Here is a 23,310-nt window from a genome sequence, read left to right as displayed (position 1 = left end):
ACAATTGTTCAGACAATGCACAATTTCCCTTCTTGGTCACTCACATTATCATAGATTTCATCTCGATTCTATTTTATTGGTCCTTGACTACTGGATAGTACTACTCTTCTCATCGTCGTCTGTCGAGTCCAACAACGACCTTACAACGTGTCCTTGCCAAGCAACTCTCACGTAAGGGGGGACCTCACTGCGGCAAAGTCCACCGTGCACCTTTCCACATCAACCATACTGGCGTATCTCTGACTTCATCACAAAAATGGGTCGAGACAGACTAGCTGCTCTCAGAGTATTCATATTCCTTGTCATGCTAAAATCATACTGACGCACACATGCTCAGGCGCAACGGCAGGGCGATCCAGGACAGGGGGCCTATGAGATGCAAGACCACCCTTCAACTCCTGCGAACGGCACTGGTAATGGCACAGGAACCGACCCTTCGTCCGCTTTCTATGCGGAGGTGCGCCTATCTATTTACACATATCTTTCCGTGCCAACCCCCATTTCAATCTAGGCCACCGCCATCCAAGATTCCATCCAAGACTTCGATGACAATGTCACTCGCGTCGCTGAATTCCACTCACGTTCCTTGAACGCCCTTGATGATGCAACGACACAAGCAAACGCAGCCCAGCTCGAACGCCTTACAGACGAGACTAGGCAGCTCAGCAATAATCTCGCCAACCGCATCCGTGCCCTCGAGAAACCCGCCGGTCCAGGTCCGGATGCTCAAATTCGGAAGAACAGAGTATGTCGCCCTTCCCATTTGTGCCACGCAGTCGTTGACATAGCTATCAGATTGATGTCGTTCGGACAAAATTTATGGCCACCTTGCAGCGGTACCAGGATGTTGAGCGCCAGTATCGCCAGCAGTACCGTCAGCGCGTGGAGCGACAGTTTAAAATAGGTATTCACAGCCCGCATTCTTGATCTTCACATTTTAATTCAAATATTTAGTGAAACCCGATGCTACGCCCGATGAGGTTGCTGCCGTGGTGAATGATGATCAGGGCGGAGGAACTCAAATATTTGCGCAAGCGGTGAGCCTCTATTCACTTGGAAAAGCCGTATGGTGTTCACCCCTGCTGCGCAGCTCACTTCATCGAACCGATACGGTGATTCAAGGGCTGCATATCGGGAAGTCCAGGAAAGACACCAAGACATTCGGCGGATTGAGCAGACCCTCGGAGAGCTGGCTCAGTTATTCAATGATGTAGGTGCAACACTTACCTGTACGATGTATTTGCTAAGAACGCTCTTATTTTAGATGGCCACCCTTCTAGGAGAGCAAGAAGAGAAAATTAATGCTATCGAGACGCAAGCTGCAGGTGTCGCACATGACACCGAGGGAGGGTGAGCAGCTCCTATGCTTACCTGAGCGCACGGCCACTAACTCCGTTTTAGACAAAAGCACACCGAGGTCGCGGTAAAACACGCTCGTTCTGCCCGACGAAAACGCTGGATCTGCTTCTGGCTCACCATCATTATCATCCTCGCAGCTGTTGGTATCGGTGTGGGTGTGTATTTCAGCCAACATCCAATCAAGTCGAGTTCGTCTACTGGTTGAAGGAGCTATGGGGGAGATCACGGTGATTGAAGACGGACATGACTGAGTCGTATACCCCTTACTTTCTTTTGCGATGAGCCACGCTACCTCCATGACTTGCTTGAGTGATATTAGATAACTAAGTTATTTAATACGGACTGGTACTTGGTTTTACCAACAATTAGTAGTAGCTTGCTAGACTCTAGTACAGGGAATGACGAAAGCAATATTACGTCACGTGCATTTTGCCGTCAGAAGTTCAGGACCGCAAAATTAGCAGAACCTGCCTTTCAGGACGTCCTCCTTCATTGACTCCTTCCACTCCCCACCGCAGCGTACGCCTGCAATGACGAAAAACGGTTCAGCAAATCCTTCCCGCAAGATGCGCCGGCGTGGTTCAATCGACGTCGTCGACGCAAAGGTCGCAGTTGACCTTGCCACAGCTCAGACATACTCTGAAAATGTCTTCCTTTTCATCCCAAATCTCATTGGTGTGACAAGTTCTGTTGCGTTGATTTTGCTATGTGCTAATTCGGATGCTTTGGCGTAGGGTACACGCGTATCATCCTTGCTGGGCTTTCGCTCCACTTTATGAGCTATCACCCCAAATACTGCACTCTTGCATACGTGATCTCATGTTTATTGGACGCTGTGGATGGTCAGGCCGCACGCGCCCTAGGACAGACGTCGAAATTCGGTGCAGTGTTGGACATGGTCACGGACCGGTGCGTCATCCCTTGCCCACACTCGTTCAACTTTAACTTATGATGCGCACTTCCAGGTGTACGACGTCGTGCCTGCTCTGCTATCTATCGTCTGTATACCCGAATTTCGCCATGATGTTCCAGTTCCTTATCGCGCTTGATTTCGCAAGTCATTACATGCACATGTACAGGTGCGTTCTCTGTTAGAGTTCTTGCCTGTGCAGTCCTCACCAAATCTCACTCAGCTCACTCGTCACTGGTTCGCGGAGCCACAAGCTTGTGACAAGCGAAGTTAGTCGTATCCTATGGTACTACTACAACGATTCCGTGAGTCTTCCTACGTTCGCACGGTACCGCAGCCCAGATTGATCGCGTGCGCAAAATAGCGTACCCTGTTCTTCATGTGCGCAGGCAACGAGCTCTTCTTCGTGTCTCTCTACCTTATGAAATCGGTGCACACGCCTATCGGGCTCGGCGTCTACATCCCATGGCTCGAGAACCTCACCTGGCCCGAGCTCGTCGCGATCCCCAGCGCATTCGTTTGTGTAGGGAAGAACATTATCAATCTCGTACAGCTCTGGAAGGCTTCGAAGATCCTTGTAGGGGTGGACCTTGCAGAGCGTGCGCATGCGCGTGAAGCGCAGGCTAAGAAGGAGTGAAGTGGGCTCGTGGACGGACAAATATCATACATACTACATATGCTGCTTCGTGCATAATGCCAATGGGACGGTGTAATTGCATTCCTTGTTTTTTTTTTTTTTTCATATATGTAAATATTTACAGCTGCAGAAGCAAACAAGTGCGGGTGATACTTCCTGGACAGTAAATATTGATTTGGGCTGGATAGCCTGGAGCGTGTCCAATGACATGCAACAGAGCTGTCAAGCACAAACCAAGGAATATGTTATCTTGACATGATTTTCGTCCTCGGTTTGACATGTGTACCGCCCTGGTAGACCTGGATTTGGTTGGAGATCATGAAATGTATCATGCCTTTTATTTGCTGGCTGCTATGCCTGGTGGGCCTGAGGTGATGAGCAAGGGCCTAATCTGAGAACTGGCTTGACACAATTTGGTATGCCAGGCCCACACCTACAGAAAGAAGGCAAAGAATTGAGCTGCGAGCGCAATCCATGGATAGAGGTAGAGAGAGAGCAGTGTGTTCTGATCTGATGGTATCTGGTCTGATGGTATCGATGGATGATGGATCGTTGATCAGCCTGGCTGACGAAGCGGGCTAGTCCCACACTTTGCAATGAGTCATTTCCAATTGTAAGATCCTGTGATCATGTCATCAAATTCTGACAAACGTTCGCCACGTGGTTCCCCCCTCTCCCAAACCATGCAACCATCATCACTTCTGCCGCAGACGGCGGACGCTGCGTACCCTCTCGGCGCTCTCCCTAGACAATTATAAAGAGCTGCCTCCGATTCACCTCAGACCTTATCCTAAGATTTATTCAGAATGTCTATTCAAGCCACTACATCGCTCGGGGGTACTGCATCTCATATCACAGTTGGCAAAATAGCTGTATGTATGTTACTCTACATCCTAATCTTTCCTGACTTTGCCTTCCCAGCATGGATTGATGAAGATGACGTATGTTTTCCTTTATTTCAACATCCTTGGATCACCTTCACATTAATCATGTAGATGGACCCCCGACCCAGTCCCAGATGAACAGTGTTTCGAAGCAATCAAGGCTGGAGTGGACGCCCTTCCTCCAGGCACGAAGATGTTCCTCAACGGAGGTTGGTCGAAATCCCCAACATATACATATGTGCTAACTCCAGCTACAGGGGAATTTTACGGGCACAACTTAACAACCACGAACCTCGAGATGATCGCTCGGTTCTTCGAAAAGTATCCCGATTACGTAGACAAAACCTTCTTGTCCGTCAAGGTTCGGTCTATCCCTGCTTCTACCTCCTCGTGACTGACCTTTTACCTTTTAGGGAGGACTAAAGCCTGGCCTAGCGCCACTACCCGACGGCTCGTAAGTTGAAGTCACACATCATTATAATGAGATGCTATGTTGACCATCAGGCCTGCCAACTTGAGACGAAGTGTTGAGCTCATCAACGAGAAACTTCGTGGCACCAAGCGCCTTGATCTGTTTCAGAGCGCACGCGTAGACCCCAACGTTTCTTTGGAAGAATCGATCCGGACCCTTGTTGAGCTCAAGAACGAGGGTAAACTAGACCATATCGGCATGTCTGAATGCAGCGCGGACTCTCTGCGGCGTGGTAATACTGTGCGTGGACAGTATGACTCTCGGGACATTCACTCAATATGTTCTAGGTACACCCCATTGCTGCTGTCGAGATTGAAGTCAGCCCATGGGAATACGATGTGGAGGCTAAGAAAGGTATGACAATCACAAATAGTGTTTCGTTTTAGTAACTTATATTTTCTGTCAGTCATTGCGACTGCCCAAGAGTTGGGTGTTGCTGTTATCGCGTACTCGTACGTTTCATGCTAGTACACGCCTGTTCTGACCTGACGTACGATCATCCGTTAGCCCGCTTGGTCGTGGGTTTTTGACCGGTCAAATCAAGAGACCTGAGGATATTCCGGGTAATGCCATCGTTTTGCACCATTTGACTGTTATGCTTACCGAATTTGTTTGTTAGAGGGAGATTTCCGCCGCTCCTTGCCTCGTTTCCAGGAGGATGTAAGTTGCCCCACATTTGCTTGATCATTGCCTAACCAAGGTGCAGAACTTTAAACACAATTTTGCCGTCGTGGATGCATTGGCTGCAATTGCGAGGAGCAAGAACGTAACCTCTGCCCAACTCTGCATCGCTTGGGTTTCATCGCTTGGCAAGCATGTCATCCCCTTGCCAGGTTCCTCGTGAGTTCCTGTCCAGACATGGTCTGTGATTGTGGGGTGTTATGGGTACTAACATTTTTGCAGGCATGCCAAGCGGACTCTCGAAAATTGTGCTGGAGGAGAAGTCGAGTTATCCACGGAAGACCTTGCAGAAATCAATGGTGTTATTAACGCTGCCGAAGTCAGGGGTGATAGGTATGCCCATCAGGCATACCTCTGGGGTTAGATGACTTTTCGATACTCGGACCACCAAATCGTGAATGTGTACTTTTATATTGGCCTTGTAGCAATTTTTTCAAAAAAATATATTGTTCGTAGTAAAGGTCCTCTTTTGTGGATGAGGAAATGAAGAGCGGTTTGATACGAAGACTTGTCGGGTGCACTATCATATATCATACGATGGGCCTGAGTCTCGACTACTTGGCAGAGCTTCATTACATAGTTAACTTGGATCATTCAGACACCACGAGCGGCTAGCCTGCTCTTCCTTTGACTTGCACAAGCAGATTCTTATCCTCTCATCAACATCATGCCTCGCCCCGAAGCGTTGTTTTTGCATGGAGCGGCTGCGGGTGTGATGGCTTATGGCTTTCTTAGCCTCAAAACACTCCCCGTGGATGCCTGGATCCGAACGCAGAAAGGAGGGCACTTCCAGTTTCTGACTATACAAGGGTGAGTGCTGCGGCTGCTGCCCGAACCCTGGACCTCCCAAGCTGATTCAAGTTCATGGCAAGGCTGGCCGCCGCTTGGTTCACCATGGTGCTAAGCCTTGGCTGCGACTTGCTGCCTTCATTCGCCGGTAAGAGCGACAGTCAAGTAGTTCTCCACTTGGATTTATGACGCATTCTCCAGCCCTTCGCGCAGCCAAGCGTGCTTCCCTAATGATAGCTCTCCCTGTAACTCGTTTTCCCTCTCTGATGATCACGTTCATTGACGAATCCTTTCCAGCTCACATTTGTGATATCTGCGGTGTACTGGTCACTCTTGTTGTTTTTCCCATCGTTGATTCTACAGCGCGAACTGCCGGGACTATCTGGGCCCTCTTCTTCGTCGGCTCCCCCTGCATTGATGCGGATTCCTCTCGACATAGATGTCTCTCTACATCTCGTTCCTGTCTTCACCCTCCTTGCAGACTTTATTTTCTTCGAGAAGAAATATACCAAAAAGCAAGTTCAAATCGGTGCACCTCTCGTCGTCCTCGCCTGCGGGACATGGTATGCCTGCTGGGTAGAATATTGCGCTAGTTATAACCATACATGTGAGTACATGCATCCTTCCTTTGGCTGCGTTTCACTGAAACACTTGGATATCCAGTCCCATACCCTTTCCTGACGGAGAACCCATTTAATATCCGCGTTGGCATTTATACATTCGTGTCCTTCCTTGCTTGGAGCTGTTTCCGTCTCATGAACGCGCTCCATGCTTAGAGGGCTATATCATCCTTATACCATCTATACCTTCGTATTTAGCTGGGTGTTAAAAACAGGACGTCAAGTTTCAGCATAACTTATAGGTAGAGCTCAGATCAGTAGATATTATTCGATCGTCGCCATGTGCGCGCTCCACTCGAGCCCCTTTGATTTTCCACTCTGACTCATGCGTGTACTCCACTCAGGCTTGGGGCTCCAATCGTGCCCCCCTGGTGCGTTGTGATCCTTCTCAGTTCAACTTCCTTCGTCATGGTGTCCTGAGACAGAGGACGGTTGTTGCGGCGATCTTACTGTCTCCATTCTCACTTTCGGTGGTGGAACTGTGCCGCCCGATGATGTCAATATTAATGCTCGCATGATTACCGCAATCGCAAGTAATGAGACCGTCGTCCGCAGGCGAGCGGATTGCTTGTAACAAATAAAGACTCGAGAGCATTACGAGGGGGGGACGCAAAACCCTACGCCATATTTTCTTTATGGGCTTGGAGTTTCTTATTGTGTTCGTGTTCCAACCTTTTTTTGATTGCTTGCGAGTAGTGCACTTCCCAGTTGCCCTCTTCCAAGTGTAGGTAAGTGCCATGACCAGCATAGATGTACCTCAAATTCGGGAATGCTGGGATTATTGTCCCGTTCAAGAGGTCGGAGATAGCAAAGAAAGTTTCTCCCGTCGCACCACCTGTAGCGATGTGGATATGGAGCTCCTCCAGGCTAGGAAGGGTGCCGGGTCCATCACAGAGAGCGGATAACAGCTGTCACGAAGATGAATGAGAGAGGTAGCAGTACACGTGAGATAAAACGAACCTTCGCCATGTCATGCCGTTCCAGCCAGTAGCAACCAGATCCCACTATAGTGAAAGAACGCAAGCGAGTGAAGAGCTTTTTCAGCGAAAGCGTAGCGATGAGCGGCGAGACCATCTCCTTTCTTCTGAGAGTACAGGATATGCTCTCGAGGTCAGGAAGAAGCCGAAATACATGAAGTAGCTCTTCAATGTCGAAAATTTGGCGGTCGACAATCAAATTGTCAATGGCAAGCTGACGAAAGGCTACGAGCTTTTGGACTACCTCCACTTCGTTTATCTCGAGGGAGCGCAGAACAGTAGTGGCGATTGGCCGAAGGGCCCGGGTAAAGGGAATTGGAGAGTCTCCTAGATCCAAGAGCGTGACAGTGCGAACAGTCAGTTCTTTATCGGGTGGATCTTCTATGAAGGAGCAATGAGAGAACTTGAGGTCGTCGAGCTGCTTCAATTCTGCCATCGCGTCCCAATGCTCTTTCTTCACAAACGAGCCAATGATCACCACTTTCCGAATGTTCGACATGCGCGCCATTGCCTGGCAATACAGCGTTGCAAATGGGAAAAGGACCCACTGATGATCCTTGTTGGTACTCCAAGAATTGAAGGTGCATTCCTTGACGTATAATGCGATGGACTTGGATGGCTCAGCATTTGCCACGATTTGCCTGGCCCAATTCGTCTTGCGCGAAGCCTCCGCCCTGTTGATGGTAGATGAGTTCCCCGAAGAGTTCCCCGAAAATGCGACACGCTCGAATACGCGCGGCAACGCGACGGAGCAGAAAAAACGGCACACGAGTGCGAGGGCTGAGAAGGTTCGAATGTTTTGCTTGCTTAGCGGCTCGTTGGTTGGCGCTATGCACTCAATAATAGCAAGATATATTTCGTTTGGGATTAGAGGCAAGCTGGTATGACCGTTCTGGCGAAGAGGAGCTGGGGAATACACAAGCGTCACGGTTGCAAGCTGAGAATTTTTTTCGTTCATAACTCACTGGACCAAGAGAAAACCATGGTTAATCCAAATTATGCCGCAGAATGCAAGATTTTAACTAATTATAGCGGATGAGCGCTACTAGTAGCGCTCAGGTCCTGCCTCAGGATGACGGTAAACTCGAGGTTAACGTTGGTGCCCAGAGTATCGATGTTCGGTTGCCGCTGTGAACAAATTGTTGAGGAAAAGGTATTACGTACTAAATGCAAGGACCCCAGGTTCTTGTATATATTATATAGTAGAATCCGTTGGTGAACCCAATGGGATGTTATTCCAACTGTTTCCCCCACCTTAGGGTTGAACGTTGAACGTTGAATATTGAATGGTAACTCTAGTGCAAACATGATCATATTTTGAAGTCTTACCATCATGATGCTCTTCTGTTTTCTACGGCGTCGGTTGAACTATGTGGTATACTCCATTACCACCTGACAGACTCTTTCTCTTTGCGCAGAAGACTCAGAAGGTTGCTGAGCCTAGTATCGGTCAAGGGAGACACATTGATATTAAGACTGCAAAAGGTTCGGAGCGGGCCGCTTCTTTTGGCAAGTTTCCATCCCATGGTGATGGGACCCAGAATGAAATTCAATGAATACTGTTTGATTTTGCCGACCACCGTCATACCCCGTGGTAGGACCTCGATCGTTCGTTTCCATTAAATTCTTTGCATCGTATGCTGCAAGTCCCCTCTTCTGGCACCCAGTGATTAGGTATATATCATTCTCGATGCCCGATTGAAGATGCTTAGCAAAATCGAACTAATGTTCTGCAGTGGTTCCGAGTCCGCAGGCCAGGCCCCATCAGAAAGGATGAGGTATGCTCCTTCCTTGGATGTTGGCTGATTGTCTCCAATGAAAGGGTTGCCGCTTTGTTAATTGATGAATGCGTCAAAATTTTGAAATGTTGACTGACGGAACGCCCGACAATGGTGTTTGACTGAAACTCGGTTGGAATGAGGACGTCCCAGGGTGTCGATTACCTGGGAACATGAAAGTGTCTTCGCGACATAGATGTACTTGTCGAAAATGATTTGGTACTCCGTACGGTCGATGAAGAGGGCTATCAGGGTCGAGACCGATGTTGAATAACAGGTTAAAGCTGCCAAGTGAAGTCGGCGTGCTAACATCTCCGATCCTGATTCCCTCGTGCTGACACTCTTCTGCCTAAACAGAGGATATCCGTGGCCTTGTGAAAGTAAGATTTTTGCTTAAACTTGATGCCCGTCTCGGTGCGGATTATATCTCAGTTGTTGAGGCGATGGCAGCAGGAGGCGCACAAGATTTTAGTGAATGAGTCGCAGGCCTGTCCAGGCTGTCCAGCAGCCTGAGTGTTGATGATGAGAATGTATTATTACCTAAGCATCAAATTTCCGAATTGTGATTATCTTATCTGGTCGAGTCATTAGAAAGTGCCAAAATGTATGTAACTTATAAGACAGAGATGATCGAGGCCTGTGTTTTCTCGTTGCCTTGTCCAAAATGTGTGGTATACTTGCAGTTCATGGTATAGAAAACCCAGGAGTCGAGCGCTCTCGATTTTTGGCTCTCTCAAAACGTCTTCGCCATCGTGGACCTGACTGGTCCGGGTGTTTTGTCGGAAAGGAAGCTATACTTCTTCACGAACGCCTTGCCATTGTTGGTGTTGGTGCGTGGCTGATCATCTATTCTATTCTTGTTCTTGACTCGTTGTGGCTTAAGACACCGGTGCCCAACCTCTCGTCAGCGAGGATGGTCAGATCATACTCGCCGTCAATGGTGAAATCTACAACCATCTAGCACTTCGGGCGACCCTCAGTTCAACTGCCAAGTTCAAGACACACTCTGATTGCGAGGTCATTATTCCTCTGGTACGGTTCTCTATGCGTACGCTTGTAGCAATTACTGATGACCTGCAGTACAAAAAACATGACAAGGATCTTTGCAACATGCTCGATGGCATGTTTTCATTCGTACTTCTGGACGAGTCCGTGACTCCTACTAGAGTAATTGCCTCTCGCGACCCCATTGGGATCACAACATTGTACCAAGGATGGAGCTCGAAGCATCCTGGTGCAACATATTTTTCGTCGGAGTTGAAAGCTCTCGTCGACGAATGCGACACGGTTATTTCCTTCCCCCCTGGTCATGTCTACGACAGCCGTGACCAGTCCACGACGCGCTATTTCAAACCAACCTGGTGGGACGGAGACGCAGAAACAAACCCTGTACTCCCAACCACACCTGCAGATTATACCCTTCTCCGGGAAACCTTGGAAGCTGCAGTGCGCAAGCGGCTTATGTCTGAGGTGCCTTATGGTGTTCTGCTTAGCGGTGGACTGGACAGTAGTTTGATCGCTTCTATAGCTGCAAGGGAGACAGAAAAAGTTTCCCGAGCTCAGTACGAGGCTCGGAAGCGCAAGCTTGCTGAATCTACCAGTGGCCCTCCGACACCAAGGTTAGATGATCTAACACAGCAGGGTAGGCGTATCGAATTTCGCTCCTTGTTTTTCACACTGAAGATCGCCGTAGCTATGCTGGCTTCTTGGCCACAATTACATTCATTCTCAATCGGACTGGAGAACTCGCCTGATCTGCTTGCTGCCAGGAAGGCAGCACACTTCCTGGGCACCGTGCACCACGAATATGTTTTCACAGTCCAGGAGGGCCTGGACGCCATCCCGGACGTCATTTATCACCTTGAGACCTATGACGTGACAACCGTTCGTGCAAGCACACCAATGTACCTCCTCAGCCGGAAAATCAAGGCGATGGGTGTTAAAATGGTGCTCAGTGGAGAGGGTAGCGATGAAATACTTGGAGGTAGTGTTTGTTCAAGTGGTCGATGCGAGCTTTATTAACGCACTGTTCAGGCTATCTATACTTCCATGCTGCTCCAGACAGTAACTCTTTCCATCAGGAATGTGTTCGGCGCGTCAAGAATCTTCACACTGCTGACTGCCTGCGCGCCAACAAGTTAGTTTTGAGGGTCACACTTTTCCTCGGATCACTGACGGGTCTGTGCGTAGGTCGACAATGGCTTGGGGCTTGGAAGCTCGTGTACCCTTCCTCGACAAGGCCTTTTTGGAAGTCGCCATGAACATCGACGCGAAGGAAAAGATGTTTAACAAGGATAAAAACCAAGTGGTTGATGAAGATGGTTGTCCGGTAATGGAAAAGGTTAGCTGGCCCGCTCAGTATCTCTGGACATAAATGCCTCATCATTTTTCGCACAGTATATTCTTCGGAAAGCATTTGACTGTGCGCCGGACGGGACGGTCGGTCGATCTCAATGATTTTCAAACTTTCCCTGCTCACCGTGTCACAAACTTTAGGCTTATCTCCCAAAGTCTATTTTATGGCGTCAAAAGGAGCAATTCTCAGACGGCGTTGGTTATTCTTGGATAGACGGGTTAGTATACACGTTCTTCCATCGGTACCGAGACACCGGGCTGATACTTCGATCACAGCATCAAGGATAACGCTGCCGCGTTTGTTTCTGATAAAGATTTCTCCAAGCGCGCAGAGCGCTGGCCAGTCGATACCCCAGATACGAAAGAAGCCTATTATATTCGTGAACTATTTGACGGTGAGCGGTTTTTTTTTGGAAATAAATTGCCTCAAAAGTTCATGTCCTCATGTTCCTCAGGCCTTTTCCCCTCTGAGGCCGCAGCGAAGACTGCAGTGCGGTAAGATTAGGTTACCCCTCTTTATGGGAATGATTCTGATTTCTATCGAACCAGCTGGATACCACGAGGCGATTGGGGATGCTCCTCGGACCCAAGCGGGCGTAGCGTCAGCATTCATAACGCGGCATACGAAACAGACTAAATCGATCAAAATGGTGTCATACAATCGTCGATAGCGGGGAAGCACGAAAGGGTGCGCGATTAAAACTATGTATATAGGGTGGTGACTGCATCGTAGTGGCTCTAGACCCTGAAAGCATAGGGGAGCATATCTCAAGTACTTTAGATGAAATCAGGGATGATTGGATGACTTGTCAATTGTTCGATGTTTGTGTTCCAAATAGAGAATGTGATAAAAAATTGAAAGAGCATGAGAGAAAGAACAACGAGAGTGATAAGGTATCGTCAAATAATTGGGTACCGACTCTGACATAGCAGGATGAAGAGAGCAGAGGCGCAAGAGCGAGGTGAATGATGAACGAATGTGTGTGTCGGCTGGCTGCGAGAGGAGGTAAGGAAGTGATAAAATAAGAGAGTGCAAAATGCGATGATGGGCGCCGTGAATGATTGTAGTGAAGATGGACGAGGAAAGCTAGCGGAAAACCAGGCTTGATTGATGATGACAAGAATTCGGACTATGTGACCAATGATGGATCCTGGGCCACTATTTGGCGGTACAAGCCCACCCCTGAGTCTTCTGATGCAGCAGGCGAGACTTGCGGCTTGGTGGTGGTAGAGGTCGCGCGGACAGCTCCACTCGTTTGCGAGATCTGGCGTGACCGCTTCATGCCAGGGGCGTGAGGATTGCCGCGTGTGCTCATGTCCCAGGCGGGTCGTGTGACGGTTGCCTTGGTGGAATGACTGTCTTCTGAAGCGTTCACACGTGTACGCGTGCTGGGTGTTGTTTGCGTTCGCCGGCTCATGGGGCGTGTGGAATGAGAGGCATGGTCGCCTGAAGCTAGACGAGTCCCGAACTTAGCGTTTGCAGAGGACTCCCGGCTATAGGAGGACGTGCCGCCTGGAGATACACGACGTGTTGAACCAACGACGCCGTGTTGCTTGGGCTTGAGGACTGGTTTCTGGAGGGTGATCTTGTCTGCACCCCAGTATGAAAAGCTCATTTTGCTCTTCTTGTCCGAGTCGTCCGACTCTCCCTCACCATCTTCCTCATCGTCAGGGAGAGGGACGATCTTGGGCTGAGACCGTGCTTCGGCTTTGGAGCGCACAACACTGCAAAGCGCTCAGCAGATATTAGTGACAGGAACACAAAACACATACTCTTCCATGGAGACAACCCCTTCCTTGGGCTGGACGACGTCTCCTATCGCCCAAGTCTCGATCTATGCCAGAGTGAGAACAAGTCGAACAGTGTGATCGAGGTGCTTTACCTTGAGAAACTTGTACATGTTCCTCGGCTTCGTATGCGAATTTCTCCGCCCCGTCGAAGCATACTTTGACTTCCCCTGCATCTCTGGCAATGAAGTCGCCCTCGAGTTCGACCCCGAAACCAAAGGTAGTGATGTCGTCCCCGTGCGCTGGCACCGTAGGACAACATCATTGAATACCACAAGCCAGAGGTCTTTCTTGCCTCCTATGCCTGAGCCCGTGCCCAGCACATCACTCAGCCGGCGGAATGACGTCTTGCCCTTTACGCCCTTGGCATTGACAACTGGCGGCGGGCTCGATCCTGGGCCTTTTGACGAACCTGAGCCATGAGCAGACCCAAAAATCTGCCGCTCCTCCAGCAGCAACCTTGATGGCTTCGGGATCGCAAGCTGCTTCACCTTGTCAAGCCCCTCAATGCGCGCAAACACATCACGCGTTTTGTCACGGTCCTCTTTCTGGATCTTCTCATCCTCGATGCTGCGCACGATCGTCTCGACTTCTGCAACCATCTGCAGAGTACTTTCGTACTCGAACGTACTCGGATCTGTGTGGAAGAGCAGATTTTGGAAGAGTAGAGGGTACTTGAGGAGGCGTTGGAAGGGCTTCGAGAGGGTGATAGCAAGCCCGGTTTCGCCTTTATCGGCCGCAAGCTCTTCTAACCGCTGCAGGGACTTGCAAACCTTGAGCCATTCAGCAGCATCTTGGTTCTTGGGCTTCTTGGCAGCACTTGCGGTGCTCAAAGCGTTATCTACCTGCTCCAGAGCACGCTCGAGATGCAAGACGTATGTTGCGTAGCCTTGGAAGATATGAGACTAACAGTAGCATAAGCATATTGCGTCGAGGAAGAACTGCAATACTCACACTTGAGACAAATACATCCGCTAGGGACCGGACAAGAGGGTACTGCTCCTCGTACCGCTTCAACAGGCCTTCGCTGAGCTTGACGTGCCCATCAAGCACACCACCTTCGATGACTTCGAGGCATATGCGTAGATCCTCGGGAAGGAGGTGAGCAGGAACGGCACTCTGGAGGGGACTATTGGCCTGCGTTATCGAGCGCTTGAACTTGCGCAGTACCCGAGTGCCTTGTGGAGGAGTGGTCTTGGCACTGTCTTTGCGCTCCCGCTCCCTATCCTTGTCTCCCAGTGATTGCGAGGACGAGGTAGCAAGCTTACGCTGAGGTGCAGGAAGGGATGCGTGAGAACGTGAAGGGAAGGGGACGATATCGCGTATTTTGGTTGCCCCTCTGCCACCACTGCCTCCCCCATGATAAGGAGAGCGAGTATTGTTCGAATTGGAGCGATTGGTCTGCAGCCCCTCGCCTAATGTGTCCTCGGCATCCTCATCACTTTCGTCATCAATTTGAGGAGTCGTGGTAGCAAGGCTGCGACCATCTGCGGGCTTAGAAGCTCCATCTGCGGGCTTGGAGGCTCCATCAGCACGGAAGCCAAGAGGACTCATGAAGCGCGCAGCGATGGGCAAGACGTCGATCGATTCTTGTGGTGTATCGACCCTGTAGTCATCGTACTCGTTGAATGGAGTCGGTATAGGGCTGACAGGAGGGGGCGTGGCATAAGGGTGGAGAAGGGGCTCGATGAAGGATTCTTTCATTTTTGTGAGGTCATTTACGTATCTGTAACAAATGCAACGATCGCATCAATATCAGTGGATCAGTGTGTGGGGAGGCGCAGCGCACCGCTCTTCAGAAGCTACGATCTCCCAGAGGACTTCTTGGCGAGTACGTTCTCGGGGACCAAGGTTGCTGACGAGGTCTTCTTCTGCAGCCTCGCTCCATGAGGTGACAGCGAGAATGCGGCTGCTGGCATTGGACATTTGAGAATAGGGCGTGGCGGAACGCATTGAGCCTGGGTAAGGGGAGACTGCTGTGCGTGTACTGGTAGCTTTTGCAGTATTGGTTGATGGAGCAGAGGCTACTGTAGTGGACGTCGTTGGAGGGGAGATGGTGGTAGTGGTAATGGACTTTGTAGCGAGGTCTGTGCGTGATGTTGAGGCGGCTGTGGAGATGGAGCCACGCGTGTCCTTGCCATGTGTTGCCTGAAAACGCGACACGGTGGTTTTGAGGGGAGCGCCTGAGGGCGCTTGGACGATTTGAGAGGGGCTTAGTACCGATGTGTCCGGGAGTTGGGTATTGAGAGGCGAGGGAGTCGGAGGGGGGGAAAGGAAGGCCACTTTTTTCTGTACGTCGTTTGATGATCCGGTAGTGGTGGTACTACCATTTGCCCTGCGGCGAGTAGTGGCAGGGTCCGGGTCGTGTGGAGGCGGGGAAACGGTAAGGCCGACGCCACTGTCGTCGTCAAGGGGTTCCTCGATGGGAGGTAAAGGGCGAGCACAGATGTCGGGAAGTGGTTTATGCGATGAAATTGAAGTAGGGGTTCCTGCACTGGTATTGACTGTACCTGCACTATTGGAACGTTGAATTAAGCTGGGAGAAGTGACATGTCTACTACTGGCGTCGGTTGCTGGTCTACTAACAGGCTCAATAGAGAGCCTGTTCTCTGATTGTATACGGGGAGGAGGCCACCCTGGGAGCGGTGGAAGCTGTACTAGCTCACGCTTTTCTCGACTGGGTGGTGAGTGAGAGTTGGTAGAGGAGTTGTCACTGCGGTCCTTGGTGAGTACTGAGGCATTGTCACGATCTTTTTCTCTCTCTTTTTCCTTGTCCTTGTCCCTGTCCCTGTCCCTGTCCTTTGATGACAGGCCTCTATTGAACCTGTTAAGAAAGGCTTTCATGGCCGTGGGGCCAGACTGGATGTTTCAAAGATGATAGGCGAGGAGAGCAGAACTGGTTGTCACTGAGGCAGTGAAAGTGAAAAGAAGTGATTACAAGCAGTCTGGTTTACAGCAGAAGTGAATGCTGTACGATAGCTGTTGTCGGTAGGATCACGACTGTAGCCCTCATGTCAGACTCATGGTACTAATAGCCTTTCATGGCACAAACAACCCAACCCTTTACATACACGCCAAACGAGATCACGCGAAACTCAAACACGGGTGCAACCTACCACATTCATCCTCAGCCTCGTGTTCATCAACGATAGATCAACTTCGACTCTCTCGGAGCTCACTCCTGTCTTTTTCGGATGACTAGTGTTGGCGCCAATGTGAAGAACCACCAAGGCAGTCACGAGTCTATTCGCAGAATCATTCGCCCTCGGAAACACGTTCGCTTCTCATACTCCTGAGCGACTCGTGTGCGCCACGTCCTACCTCACCGTGGATGACAGCAAGAATACTGGATTCATCATACATTCAAGTTCCTAGATACGGCCGGGAGCAACCTATGGCGAAACTCACTATTGGAATCAACTCGGAAAAGGTCGCGGCGTAAATCAAGTTATGACAATATAGTTATCCTGATCTTCGTCTTCAAACAAGTCACTTTGCCGGAGTGGTTAACGGGATCGCCTGCTATAAACAGCTAAGCGGTTGGGCTTTGCCCGCGAGTGTTCGAATCGCTCAGGTGACGCTTTTTTGCTTCAATTCGTGAGAATACTTCGTTCGAGCTCGCTGCTGCCTTGAGTGCTTGCTCGGATTTCACTTTTGTATCACTGCCAGTCCCAAGTCATTATGATACTCTAGGTCCTTGTCAATTTCGTGTGCCCCATGGCTGAGTTGGTTACAGCGTCCGACTGTTATTCAATGGCATCGGAAGGTCGTGAGTTCGAGCCTCACTGGGGCAGTTCACTTTTGCACTTATTTTGCACAAATACACACACGTGACACCCATCCCTCGCGCTTAGCGTACTTTACTAAACACTCCCTCCTGTTTCATCTTCCGTTCATGCAGAGTTCTGTCTTCAAGTACGTCCGATTGCTTTTATTCGACCAGCAATATTTCTGGATTACTGCATCTCTCGTTGTTCTCGGAGATGCCATCCTCACTCAACTCATAATTCGGTTCGTTCCCTGTTAGCCCGTTTCACTACCTCGCATAATGCCATGACCAACGTATCAGGCAGATACGGAAATCGATTGGGAAACGTACATGGTCCACATTGACCTTTACCTCAAAGGAGAGCGCAACTATGTTAATATCACAGGACCGACCGGTCCTTTAGTGTAAGTGAACAACAGTATACAGCCCTTACAATGAGATGACGAAACTACTAGCTATCCGGCTGGACATGTTCACATTCATCGCCTTCTTCATTTCATCACAGACGCTGGCCGCAATGTTGCACAGGCCCAACAAATTTACGGCGGCCTATACATACTATCCATCGCCCTCGTATGCATGATATATAAGAAAGCAAAGGTTCCAAATTGGACAGTTCTGCTGCTACCGCTCAGCAAAAGGCTGCACTCTGTCTTCGTTCTCCGCCTATTTAATGACTGCTGGTCATTAATCTTTGTGCAAGCAGCGATTCTCGCATTCCAGAGCGCTTGGGATGACGTGGGCATCTTGTTATTCAGGTGAGCACTATATTTTCTTCACCAACGTTGAACGTCCTCAACTTTATATATAGCCTCGCTCTATCCGTAAAAATGTCGGCCATATTGTATCTGCCCGGTCTACTAGTCATTCTCTTCAAACGACACGGCCTCTTTGCGACCATCCGTCACATGCTCGTCTTGGCGTGCACTCAGACTCTTCTTGCGCGCTCTTTCCTCATTGCGAATGCAAAGTCCTACCTGCAGAATGCATTTGATTTGTCACGCGTTTTCCTTTATAAGTGGACCGTAAATTGGCGTTTTGTTAATGAACGTGTATTTTTGAGTCCCGCATGGGCGAAAGGCTTACTTTTGGGTCACGTTACGGTGTTGATTGCCTTTGGATTATTCCGATGGTGTCGTGGCGATGGTGGGGTAGCTAGGATTCTGCAGAGAGGCATCCGGCGACCCGGTCGGCCTGCTGGTTTAGCGCCTGTAGATCCTGACTGTGAGTCATTCTAGGGGTTCCTCCAATCTTTGTCTGCTGACTTGTGCACTAGATGTTGCTACTGTGCTTATGACATCCAATCTCATCGGCATCATTTTTGCACGATCACTGCACTACCAATTCTACTCGTGGTATTCGCAGCAATTGCCTCTCCTTACTCAAAGAACGACGTTTCCTTTTATCATGCAGTGAGTCTCTTCGTGCATGGATGTATACTTTCTTTCTAATTTCTACAAAGAATGGCACTCATAGGCGTCGTCGAATATGCCTGGAATGTTTATCCATCCACACCACTTTCATCTGGCCTTCTCCTCGCAGCAAATTCCTTGATGCTACTTGGGATTTGGTTTGGATACCCGGAAGGGAAGATGTTTTCGAGACGTTCCAGTGGCCACTCCAGTCAATCTTCCCAAAAATAATTATCCCTACAGTAATAGTGGTACATTCATTCGTTGTCGCTTCCCATACCTACAATATACGTACTTCTGCCACCTCTGGGCAGAATCAAAACCTTCTCAGCACCGTGGACCTGACAAGCATCAGCGCTTGGCACCGTAGATCCCATTGAGGCTTGCATTGATATTGGTAGTGGTCGGACGTTAACCTTGGGTAAGGAAATTTCACCGTGGTGAAGAGCTATCAATGTCAAGGGAACGGCGAATGAACCACCGTCCTAGAAATCGTTTAGATCGACTGTGAGAGTGAGCTAACACAAGTGGGGCTTACCGTTGCGACGAAATCTCCACGCTTTCGTCCACACAAAAGCCAATCCTTGACACGCTCTTCAACATCGTATCGCATCGTGTAGCAGCGCTGTTTTCCCTCCTTCTCAGCCCAATGAAAAGAGGTCTTGAAGATGAGGGTCGCTTGGATTGGTTGGCCCGCATAAATTGGTGGTAGTTGATCTGACTTTATACCACTGGGGAGCGAAGAGGGTTGAACAGTGATTTGTGCTGCGGTCACAATCTGTTACAGACAGGCCAATCAATCTGGGTGTGCATTAGGGGTCACTGGCAAACACCAACATTCATCCTCGGCACGTCAACTGGTATCTTGATCTCTCTCCAAGGGCAGGATGATGCAGTCTCTGGGCGACATTGCGCCAATGCCTAAAGATAACGCGCGATGAGCAAAAGTAACAGACCCGGAAGTCGGCTAACGAACCTCCCGAATAGGTTCCTGGAAATCACTGCCATCTTCAAACGAACGAGGCAAGATGATTTCACCAGTAGCCCTGTACGTTTCTACCCATTCAGCGTCGCTTTCCAGATGCGCGACCAGATTGTCAATGAGACTGCGTCGTAGTGAGGAGTACTGGAGCTTCTCGACTGACATACTCAACAAAACGGCTTCCACCGTTTGTCGAATCAACGCCTCCACCTCTAGATATCTTGCTGCAGTCAGGGCGATGATGGATAGAGAGAATCCTTACCGTCACGTAGGACTCGGTATTTGATGACGAGATTTAGTGGCTCCAGAACTGTGTTTCTCTTAGCACTCGACAATAAAACTGAATAGCAACGCACCAGGTCCATTCGAAGACTCTATAGAGAACAGGAAGTTCACGGCATGCTCTGGCGTGACGTTCTGCATGGAAATATAGTATCCTCAGCAAACAGCAAAAAAATAAAATAAAATCTTACTACAACAGGACGGTTTGGACGACAGCCTGAGATCTTCACCCCATCAAGACTTCGTGGACCTTGCAGCTCCGTCGATGATATTCGAACATGCTGGTGGGAAGTGGTCGAGATAGTAAACTTCGAAAACAATCTAAAATGGCTTTAGAATGTAGTGAAAGGTGATATAATAGTCAAACCTTTTGCCGCGGAAAAAGTCTTCTACGTTAACTGCTATGGGTAGTGAGACCGTGACAACTCTCGAGGTTTGCAGGGTGCGGATTACACCCGGCGAGGATTGCGTGTTATATGTCACACTTAATCCGATTTTCTTTAGTGCAGCAGTGAATAAGAGTCCTTCTTTCTGGAAAAGATGCCTACCATTGTGTGATATCTCGAAGCATCAGAATGTGGAAGCGAAATTACAACGTCTGTGTCGACAGGAGCATCCAGAAGGACGATAGCGTTGTCAGAGCCCTCAAGAGTCCCCGTACCTTGTCCAGGTTCAAAAGCATATCAAAAGGGATCGAAAACACTGACCTTCGGCCTCTAAGCGTGCTGCGGAATAGTTAAATTGCACCCCGGAAGGTGGAGTTGGCTTAATAGTTGCCCTCGAGATATCGTTTTGGCCAGTGGAAATGATAAGTAAGAGGCGTGATGTCGCTCCAAGCTCGGCTTGAATCCACAAGTTAGAATTAGTACAGACAAGAAGACTACACCGCTTACTTTGCTGGGGTTGACGTATTTGCACATCTAAAGCGCGCAAACTGCGCGATACGCGAACCAATGAAGTATGATTCTTCTTCAAAGTAGTGATCGCAGTACCCGTATGTTGCCATTGAAAGCGGACACGCGCCATCACTACTTCACTGCTCTCAAGAGTATATAGACCCCACGAAGATGACTTGTAAATGACGCGCAGTTCAGTTCACGGCAGACCGTTGAGATAGTCAGACGTACTGGGCAAGATAGGGTTACAGTCGATTGGCCAGGGGGAAGTTTATCCACCTTTGCGGTGAACTTCAGACGTTCAGAATCTCGACCGCGCAACGTTATGCTGATTTCATCAACGAAAATATCCTTGAAACCAAATCAGCTCTGGAAAGGATGTCTAAACACGCGAACACGCACGCATGGTAGGTGGTTTGAAATGGTGGCATCAACCAAGGCTAAGTCTTCATCGTCACTACAGGTAGCATCGCCGGATACTTGAACTGCCATGATAGTATGGTCTGTGTGAATCAAATCTGCAATTTGCCAATTATTGGTGATGATCAAATTGCCAGTGCGTTTAACCAGCACACCTGAGTCCAAACTCTTCGCAGCAGCGTGAAGTGCTGTAATAAGCTGCGTAACAGACTTCTCCCCCTCCTCTTCTGATGCTAGCTCTTTGCTAATGTCATTTGTGTATGTCCTGAGATATGCAAGCAGGATATGTATCCACTCTCGGTCTTGAGGTTTCTCCAGCTCCGCATGTATATCGATTGCACGGGAGAGTACGAAGGACTCCAGAGATGTCCACATATGAGGTGCATAGTGAGCAGGTAATGATGTAAAAATCGCCAGAGCATTCGCTAGGCGTCCTCGATGACTGTCCTGCAATAAGAAGGTGGATCATATGTCGAACACTATGCTTACATGTCCAGAGCGGCAAGGAAGCCATGCAGCTTTAGCGCGAATTTGCGACGGCCAGCCTTCACGTACATGTCGATGGCACGATTTGAAGTTGCACAATACAAATCATAAAAAGCCTCCTCGTCCCCAATAGCTAGCATGATCTCGTGATTGCTTATCCGCTGCGTCGATGAACGTCTACTGGTTTGTTGTGGACGCGTGGCAGGTGTTTCTTCTATATATGTGGTGGCAAAGGGCGGTTTTTTGGGCAAATGACCTACTTTGACGCCAATAATGTCAAGCTGAGAAAAATCAGGATATGGCAAGAGTCTTAACGATAATCTCTGACCTGAGTTTTGGCTAGTTCAAGAAGTTCACCTTTACTCGCACTGAATCGCGCGAGCTGAATGCCATCTAGTTCGGTCGGAGGAGCCCACGTATCACATTGATTGACAACGCTGAGAGCAGAAGAGAATATCCATGACTCAATAAAGTATTCTGGTAATCTGGCCTATAGAGGGCATGAGTTTCTACAATACAAAACAGTGTGATGCGACCCCTGACCTCTACCTCTCGCAATCGTCTACTAAACGTGCCCAAAAAGGTAGTGACCTTCTGGCAAATCTCGAACGGGCGACGCATCTTATTTAGCAGAGCGCACTGGCGAGCAAGCAAGTATATCCGGAAATCAAATACCGAGATAGAGTTGGCAAGGATGAGGTCACGATAGTGTTTCTTCGTAACTGAGAGTAGAGGCACCGAGTCGTCCTTGTCCACAGGCTGGATGAGACTACCAAACCAGGACATGTTCTTCTCCCTTAGAACTTGGATGAAGGATACTTCCAGTTCATTGTACTGGTGCAGGGCATCTTCGAAAAGTTTCACTCCTTCGAAGGAGCTCGCAAGGCTTTCCTACAAGTCGGAAATCTCAGCTAAAATATGTTCAAAAATATCATGTACGAGACATGCCTTCAATAGGAAAAACGTGCAGAAATTCCAACCAGGCATTTGCCTCTGACTCTCAGAGCGTCTGACCTCTTCCTCGCGTTGAGAAACAGATGAATCTAGAGCAGCTAGTAACCCGTCCTTGATCTTGTTCATGAGATCAGCCCATATGACAGGACTGTGGTCTCCCGCTGTCCAAGACAATTGTACGCATCTGATGAATGTAAGCTTGAGCAGAGATGCAATAGGTGGGCAGTCGCACCGGTCTCGCTTGTCAATATTGAAATCTGCCTTTATTTTATCAAGGACGGAGCTCTTCATGTTGAAAAATTTGCGGTCCGTTGTCTTGATATCGGAACGAACGACATGCACAATGATCCATTCTTGATGCTTCCGCTGCGATATCGCAGAATGCCAGTCTTTGATTTGTTTCTTCACATTTGTTCTGTACAAGTCGTTATCCTAATACCTCGTCAGGTTACCGCTACCACCTGTTCACCATGTTTACCTCGCACGTTACAACGTAAAGGTTGAGCAGGGGCTTTTCTAGCAGAGTGACTGGTACTTGTGACGTGTGTTCGTCGCGTAGAGAATCCAAAGGAACAAGAGTAAGTTCAAGTTCCTGAATGGTTTTAAGATTCGGTCGGAAGGCTGATTTCCAGTGAATGCTCCGCAGCGGTAGCTGAGATTGTAAGGCTGCCAGCACTTGCTTCCAGCTCTCTGAGGCCAGAAACGACACTGGTGCAGAGTATGTCACTAAGACATTCTGATTAGACATTCGAATGTGCCGGATAGATGGTATCCAGTGGACGCAGCGAAGAAAGTAGTATACTGTCGGGACAAGGTCGCCGGGACTAAGCTCATACAAGGTCGACTCGGACGTGAGAAA

General features: G+C 49.1%; 10 protein-coding genes and 2 non-coding genes across 12 annotated transcripts; 8 read left to right on the top strand and 4 right to left on the bottom strand.

Moving 5' to 3' along the window:
• The first annotated feature begins 30 nt into the window (after window positions 1–30).
• Window positions 31–1,800, top strand: DEU56DRAFT_764301 (t-SNARE). Its single transcript, XM_041350888.1, has 8 exons — window positions 31–286; window positions 338–457; window positions 512–745; window positions 796–904; window positions 955–1,037; window positions 1,091–1,210; window positions 1,265–1,350; window positions 1,402–1,800. Exons 1-8 carry the CDS (start codon window positions 257–259, stop codon window positions 1,562–1,564), a joined length of 945 nt encoding a protein of 314 aa, XP_041215820.1. The 5' UTR covers window positions 31–256; the 3' UTR covers window positions 1,565–1,800.
• Window positions 1,801–1,805: 5 nt separating this feature from the next.
• Window positions 1,806–3,016, top strand: DEU56DRAFT_764299 (CDP-alcohol phosphatidyltransferase-domain-containing protein). The gene is made up of 5 exons (XM_041350887.1): window positions 1,806–2,034; window positions 2,094–2,268; window positions 2,325–2,438; window positions 2,493–2,574; window positions 2,634–3,016. The coding sequence occupies exons 1-5, from the start codon at window positions 1,890–1,892 to the stop codon at window positions 2,904–2,906; spliced, it is 789 nt and encodes a 262-aa protein (XP_041215819.1). The 5' UTR covers window positions 1,806–1,889; the 3' UTR covers window positions 2,907–3,016.
• A 558-nt stretch (window positions 3,017–3,574) lies between these two features.
• DEU56DRAFT_764291 (NADP-dependent oxidoreductase domain-containing protein) lies at window positions 3,575–5,451 on the top strand. The gene is made up of 12 exons (XM_041350886.1): window positions 3,575–3,778; window positions 3,828–3,847; window positions 3,902–3,999; window positions 4,048–4,151; window positions 4,204–4,244; window positions 4,295–4,502; window positions 4,550–4,616; window positions 4,669–4,714; window positions 4,770–4,825; window positions 4,882–4,922; window positions 4,969–5,102; window positions 5,166–5,451. Exons 1-12 carry the CDS (start codon window positions 3,713–3,715, stop codon window positions 5,305–5,307), a joined length of 1,023 nt encoding a protein of 340 aa, XP_041215818.1. The 5' UTR covers window positions 3,575–3,712; the 3' UTR covers window positions 5,308–5,451.
• Window positions 5,452–5,455: 4 nt separating this feature from the next.
• DEU56DRAFT_764285 (FAR-17a/AIG1-like protein) lies at window positions 5,456–6,669 on the top strand. Its single transcript, XM_041350885.1, has 5 exons — window positions 5,456–5,753; window positions 5,816–5,880; window positions 5,934–5,977; window positions 6,030–6,339; window positions 6,396–6,669. Exons 1-5 carry the CDS (start codon window positions 5,611–5,613, stop codon window positions 6,506–6,508), a joined length of 675 nt encoding a protein of 224 aa, XP_041215817.1. The 5' UTR covers window positions 5,456–5,610; the 3' UTR covers window positions 6,509–6,669.
• Window positions 6,670–6,823: 154 nt separating this feature from the next.
• Window positions 6,824–8,514, bottom strand: DEU56DRAFT_764284 (uncharacterized protein). Its single transcript, XM_041350884.1, is given in 5 exon segments — window positions 6,824–7,260; window positions 7,313–8,235; window positions 8,295–8,373; window positions 8,392–8,417; window positions 8,445–8,514. 3 exon segments carry the CDS (start codon window positions 8,311–8,313, stop codon window positions 6,970–6,972), a joined length of 1,233 nt encoding a protein of 410 aa, XP_041215816.1. The 5' UTR covers window positions 8,314–8,373; window positions 8,392–8,417; window positions 8,445–8,514; the 3' UTR covers window positions 6,824–6,969.
• Window positions 8,515–8,767: 253 nt separating this feature from the next.
• DEU56DRAFT_764279 (uncharacterized protein) lies at window positions 8,768–9,632 on the bottom strand. The gene has a single exon (XM_041350883.1). It carries the CDS (start codon window positions 9,417–9,419, stop codon window positions 9,165–9,167), a length of 255 nt encoding a protein of 84 aa, XP_041215815.1. The 5' UTR covers window positions 9,420–9,632; the 3' UTR covers window positions 8,768–9,164.
• A 139-nt stretch (window positions 9,633–9,771) lies between these two features.
• DEU56DRAFT_906017 (asparagine synthase-domain-containing protein) lies at window positions 9,772–12,099 on the top strand (the record flags this gene model as incomplete). Its single annotated transcript, XM_041356788.1, has 10 exons — window positions 9,772–9,937; window positions 9,991–10,139; window positions 10,188–11,091; window positions 11,142–11,244; window positions 11,298–11,448; window positions 11,505–11,546; window positions 11,604–11,680; window positions 11,739–11,857; window positions 11,918–11,957; window positions 12,012–12,099. 10 exons carry the CDS (start codon window positions 9,772–9,774, stop codon window positions 12,097–12,099), a joined length of 1,839 nt encoding a protein of 612 aa, XP_041215814.1.
• A 263-nt stretch (window positions 12,100–12,362) lies between these two features.
• Window positions 12,363–16,183, bottom strand: DEU56DRAFT_16766 (Dbl-like domain-containing protein). The gene is made up of 5 exons (XM_041344867.1): window positions 15,040–16,183; window positions 14,205–14,976; window positions 13,346–14,155; window positions 13,236–13,297; window positions 12,363–13,187 (listed from the first exon to the last, which is right to left on the bottom strand). The coding sequence occupies exons 1-5, from the start codon at window positions 16,092–16,094 to the stop codon at window positions 12,593–12,595; spliced, it is 3,294 nt and encodes a 1,097-aa protein (XP_041215813.1). The 5' UTR covers window positions 16,095–16,183; the 3' UTR covers window positions 12,363–12,592.
• A 555-nt stretch (window positions 16,184–16,738) lies between these two features.
• Window positions 16,739–16,830, top strand: DEU56DRAFT_t3. The gene has a single exon. It is a non-coding gene; the product is annotated as a tRNA-Ser (tRNA).
• A 131-nt stretch (window positions 16,831–16,961) lies between these two features.
• DEU56DRAFT_t4 lies at window positions 16,962–17,044 on the top strand. The gene has a single exon. It is a non-coding gene; the product is annotated as a tRNA-Asn (tRNA).
• Window positions 17,045–17,108: 64 nt separating this feature from the next.
• DEU56DRAFT_764273 (mannosyltransferase) lies at window positions 17,109–18,737 on the top strand. The gene is made up of 6 exons (XM_041350882.1): window positions 17,109–17,272; window positions 17,324–17,423; window positions 17,475–17,777; window positions 17,831–18,243; window positions 18,296–18,431; window positions 18,482–18,737. The coding sequence occupies exons 1-6, from the start codon at window positions 17,146–17,148 to the stop codon at window positions 18,660–18,662; spliced, it is 1,260 nt and encodes a 419-aa protein (XP_041215812.1). The 5' UTR covers window positions 17,109–17,145; the 3' UTR covers window positions 18,663–18,737.
• On the bottom strand, window positions 18,482–23,199 carry DEU56DRAFT_921820 (trafficking protein particle complex subunit 10; the record flags this gene model as incomplete). The annotated part of the gene is made up of 20 exons (XM_041358512.1): window positions 18,482–18,916; window positions 18,970–19,209; window positions 19,269–19,352; window positions 19,408–19,625; window positions 19,676–19,723; window positions 19,770–19,830; window positions 19,887–20,016; window positions 20,063–20,193; window positions 20,244–20,356; window positions 20,403–20,537; window positions 20,589–20,766; window positions 20,823–20,942; window positions 20,994–21,109; window positions 21,167–21,453; window positions 21,501–21,778; window positions 21,826–21,987; window positions 22,041–22,388; window positions 22,437–22,635; window positions 22,684–22,883; window positions 22,930–23,199. The coding sequence occupies 20 exons, from the start codon at window positions 23,197–23,199 to the stop codon at window positions 18,689–18,691; spliced, it is 3,546 nt and encodes a 1,181-aa protein (XP_041215811.1). The 3' UTR covers window positions 18,482–18,688.
• Between the last annotated feature and the right edge of the window lie 111 nt (window positions 23,200–23,310).

This window comes from Suillus clintonianus (genome assembly GCF_016758775.1).
Source record: "Suillus clintonianus strain FC179 chromosome Unknown DEU56scaffold_1, whole genome shotgun sequence".
Taxonomy (NCBI): domain Eukaryota; kingdom Fungi; phylum Basidiomycota; class Agaricomycetes; order Boletales; family Suillaceae; genus Suillus; species Suillus clintonianus.
This window is presented reverse-complemented; position numbering and strand designations above follow the sequence as displayed.

Coding starts and splice junctions, on each gene's coding strand:
- DEU56DRAFT_764301 (XM_041350888.1), top strand. CDS start 257: ATGGGTCGAGACAGACTAGCTGCTCTCAGA. Junction 287..337: donor ACAGACTAGCTGCTCTCAGA/GTATTCATATTC, acceptor ACACATGCTCAG/GCGCAACGGCAGGGCGATCC. Junction 746..795: donor CTCAAATTCGGAAGAACAGA/GTATGTCGCCCT, acceptor CATAGCTATCAG/ATTGATGTCGTTCGGACAAA.
- DEU56DRAFT_764299 (XM_041350887.1), top strand. CDS start 1,890: ATGACGAAAAACGGTTCAGCAAATCCTTCCCGCAAGATGCGCCGGCGT. Junction 2,035..2,093: donor TTTCATCCCAAATCTCATTG/GTGTGACAAGTT, acceptor GCTTTGGCGTAG/GGTACACGCGTATCATCCTT. Junction 2,439..2,492: donor CATTACATGCACATGTACAG/GTGCGTTCTCTG, acceptor AATCTCACTCAG/CTCACTCGTCACTGGTTCGC.
- DEU56DRAFT_764291 (XM_041350886.1), top strand. CDS start 3,713: ATGTCTATTCAAGCCACTACATCGCTCGGGGGTACTGCATCTCATATC. Junction 3,848..3,901: donor CATGGATTGATGAAGATGAC/GTATGTTTTCCT, acceptor TTAATCATGTAG/ATGGACCCCCGACCCAGTCC. Junction 4,617..4,668: donor CGATGTGGAGGCTAAGAAAG/GTATGACAATCA, acceptor ATTTTCTGTCAG/TCATTGCGACTGCCCAAGAG.
- DEU56DRAFT_764285 (XM_041350885.1), top strand. CDS start 5,611: ATGCCTCGCCCCGAAGCGTTGTTTTTGCATGGAGCGGCTGCGGGTGTG. Junction 5,881..5,933: donor CTTGCTGCCTTCATTCGCCG/GTAAGAGCGACA, acceptor CGCATTCTCCAG/CCCTTCGCGCAGCCAAGCGT. Junction 6,340..6,395: donor CGCTAGTTATAACCATACAT/GTGAGTACATGC, acceptor TTGGATATCCAG/TCCCATACCCTTTCCTGACG.
- DEU56DRAFT_764284 (XM_041350884.1), bottom strand. Junction 7,261..7,312: donor AACGGCATGACATGGCGAAG/GTTCGTTTTATC, acceptor TCTTCGTGACAG/CTGTTATCCGCTCTCTGTGA.
- DEU56DRAFT_764279 (XM_041350883.1), bottom strand. CDS start 9,419: ATGTTAGCACGCCGACTTCACTTGGCAGCTTTAACCTGTTATTCAACA.
- DEU56DRAFT_16766 (XM_041344867.1), bottom strand. CDS start 16,094: ATGAAAGCCTTTCTTAACAGGTTCAATAGAGGCCTGTCATCAAAGGAC. Junction 13,298..13,345: donor ACATGTACAAGTTTCTCAAG/GTAAAGCACCTC, acceptor ACTCTGGCATAG/ATCGAGACTTGGGCGATAGG. Junction 13,188..13,235: donor GGGGTTGTCTCCATGGAAGA/GTATGTGTTTTG, acceptor AGCGCTTTGCAG/TGTTGTGCGCTCCAAAGCCG.
- DEU56DRAFT_764273 (XM_041350882.1), top strand. CDS start 17,146: ATGCAGAGTTCTGTCTTCAAGTACGTCCGATTGCTTTTATTCGACCAG. Junction 17,424..17,474: donor GGACCGACCGGTCCTTTAGT/GTAAGTGAACAA, acceptor CGAAACTACTAG/CTATCCGGCTGGACATGTTC. Junction 17,778..17,830: donor GTGGGCATCTTGTTATTCAG/GTGAGCACTATA, acceptor CTTTATATATAG/CCTCGCTCTATCCGTAAAAA.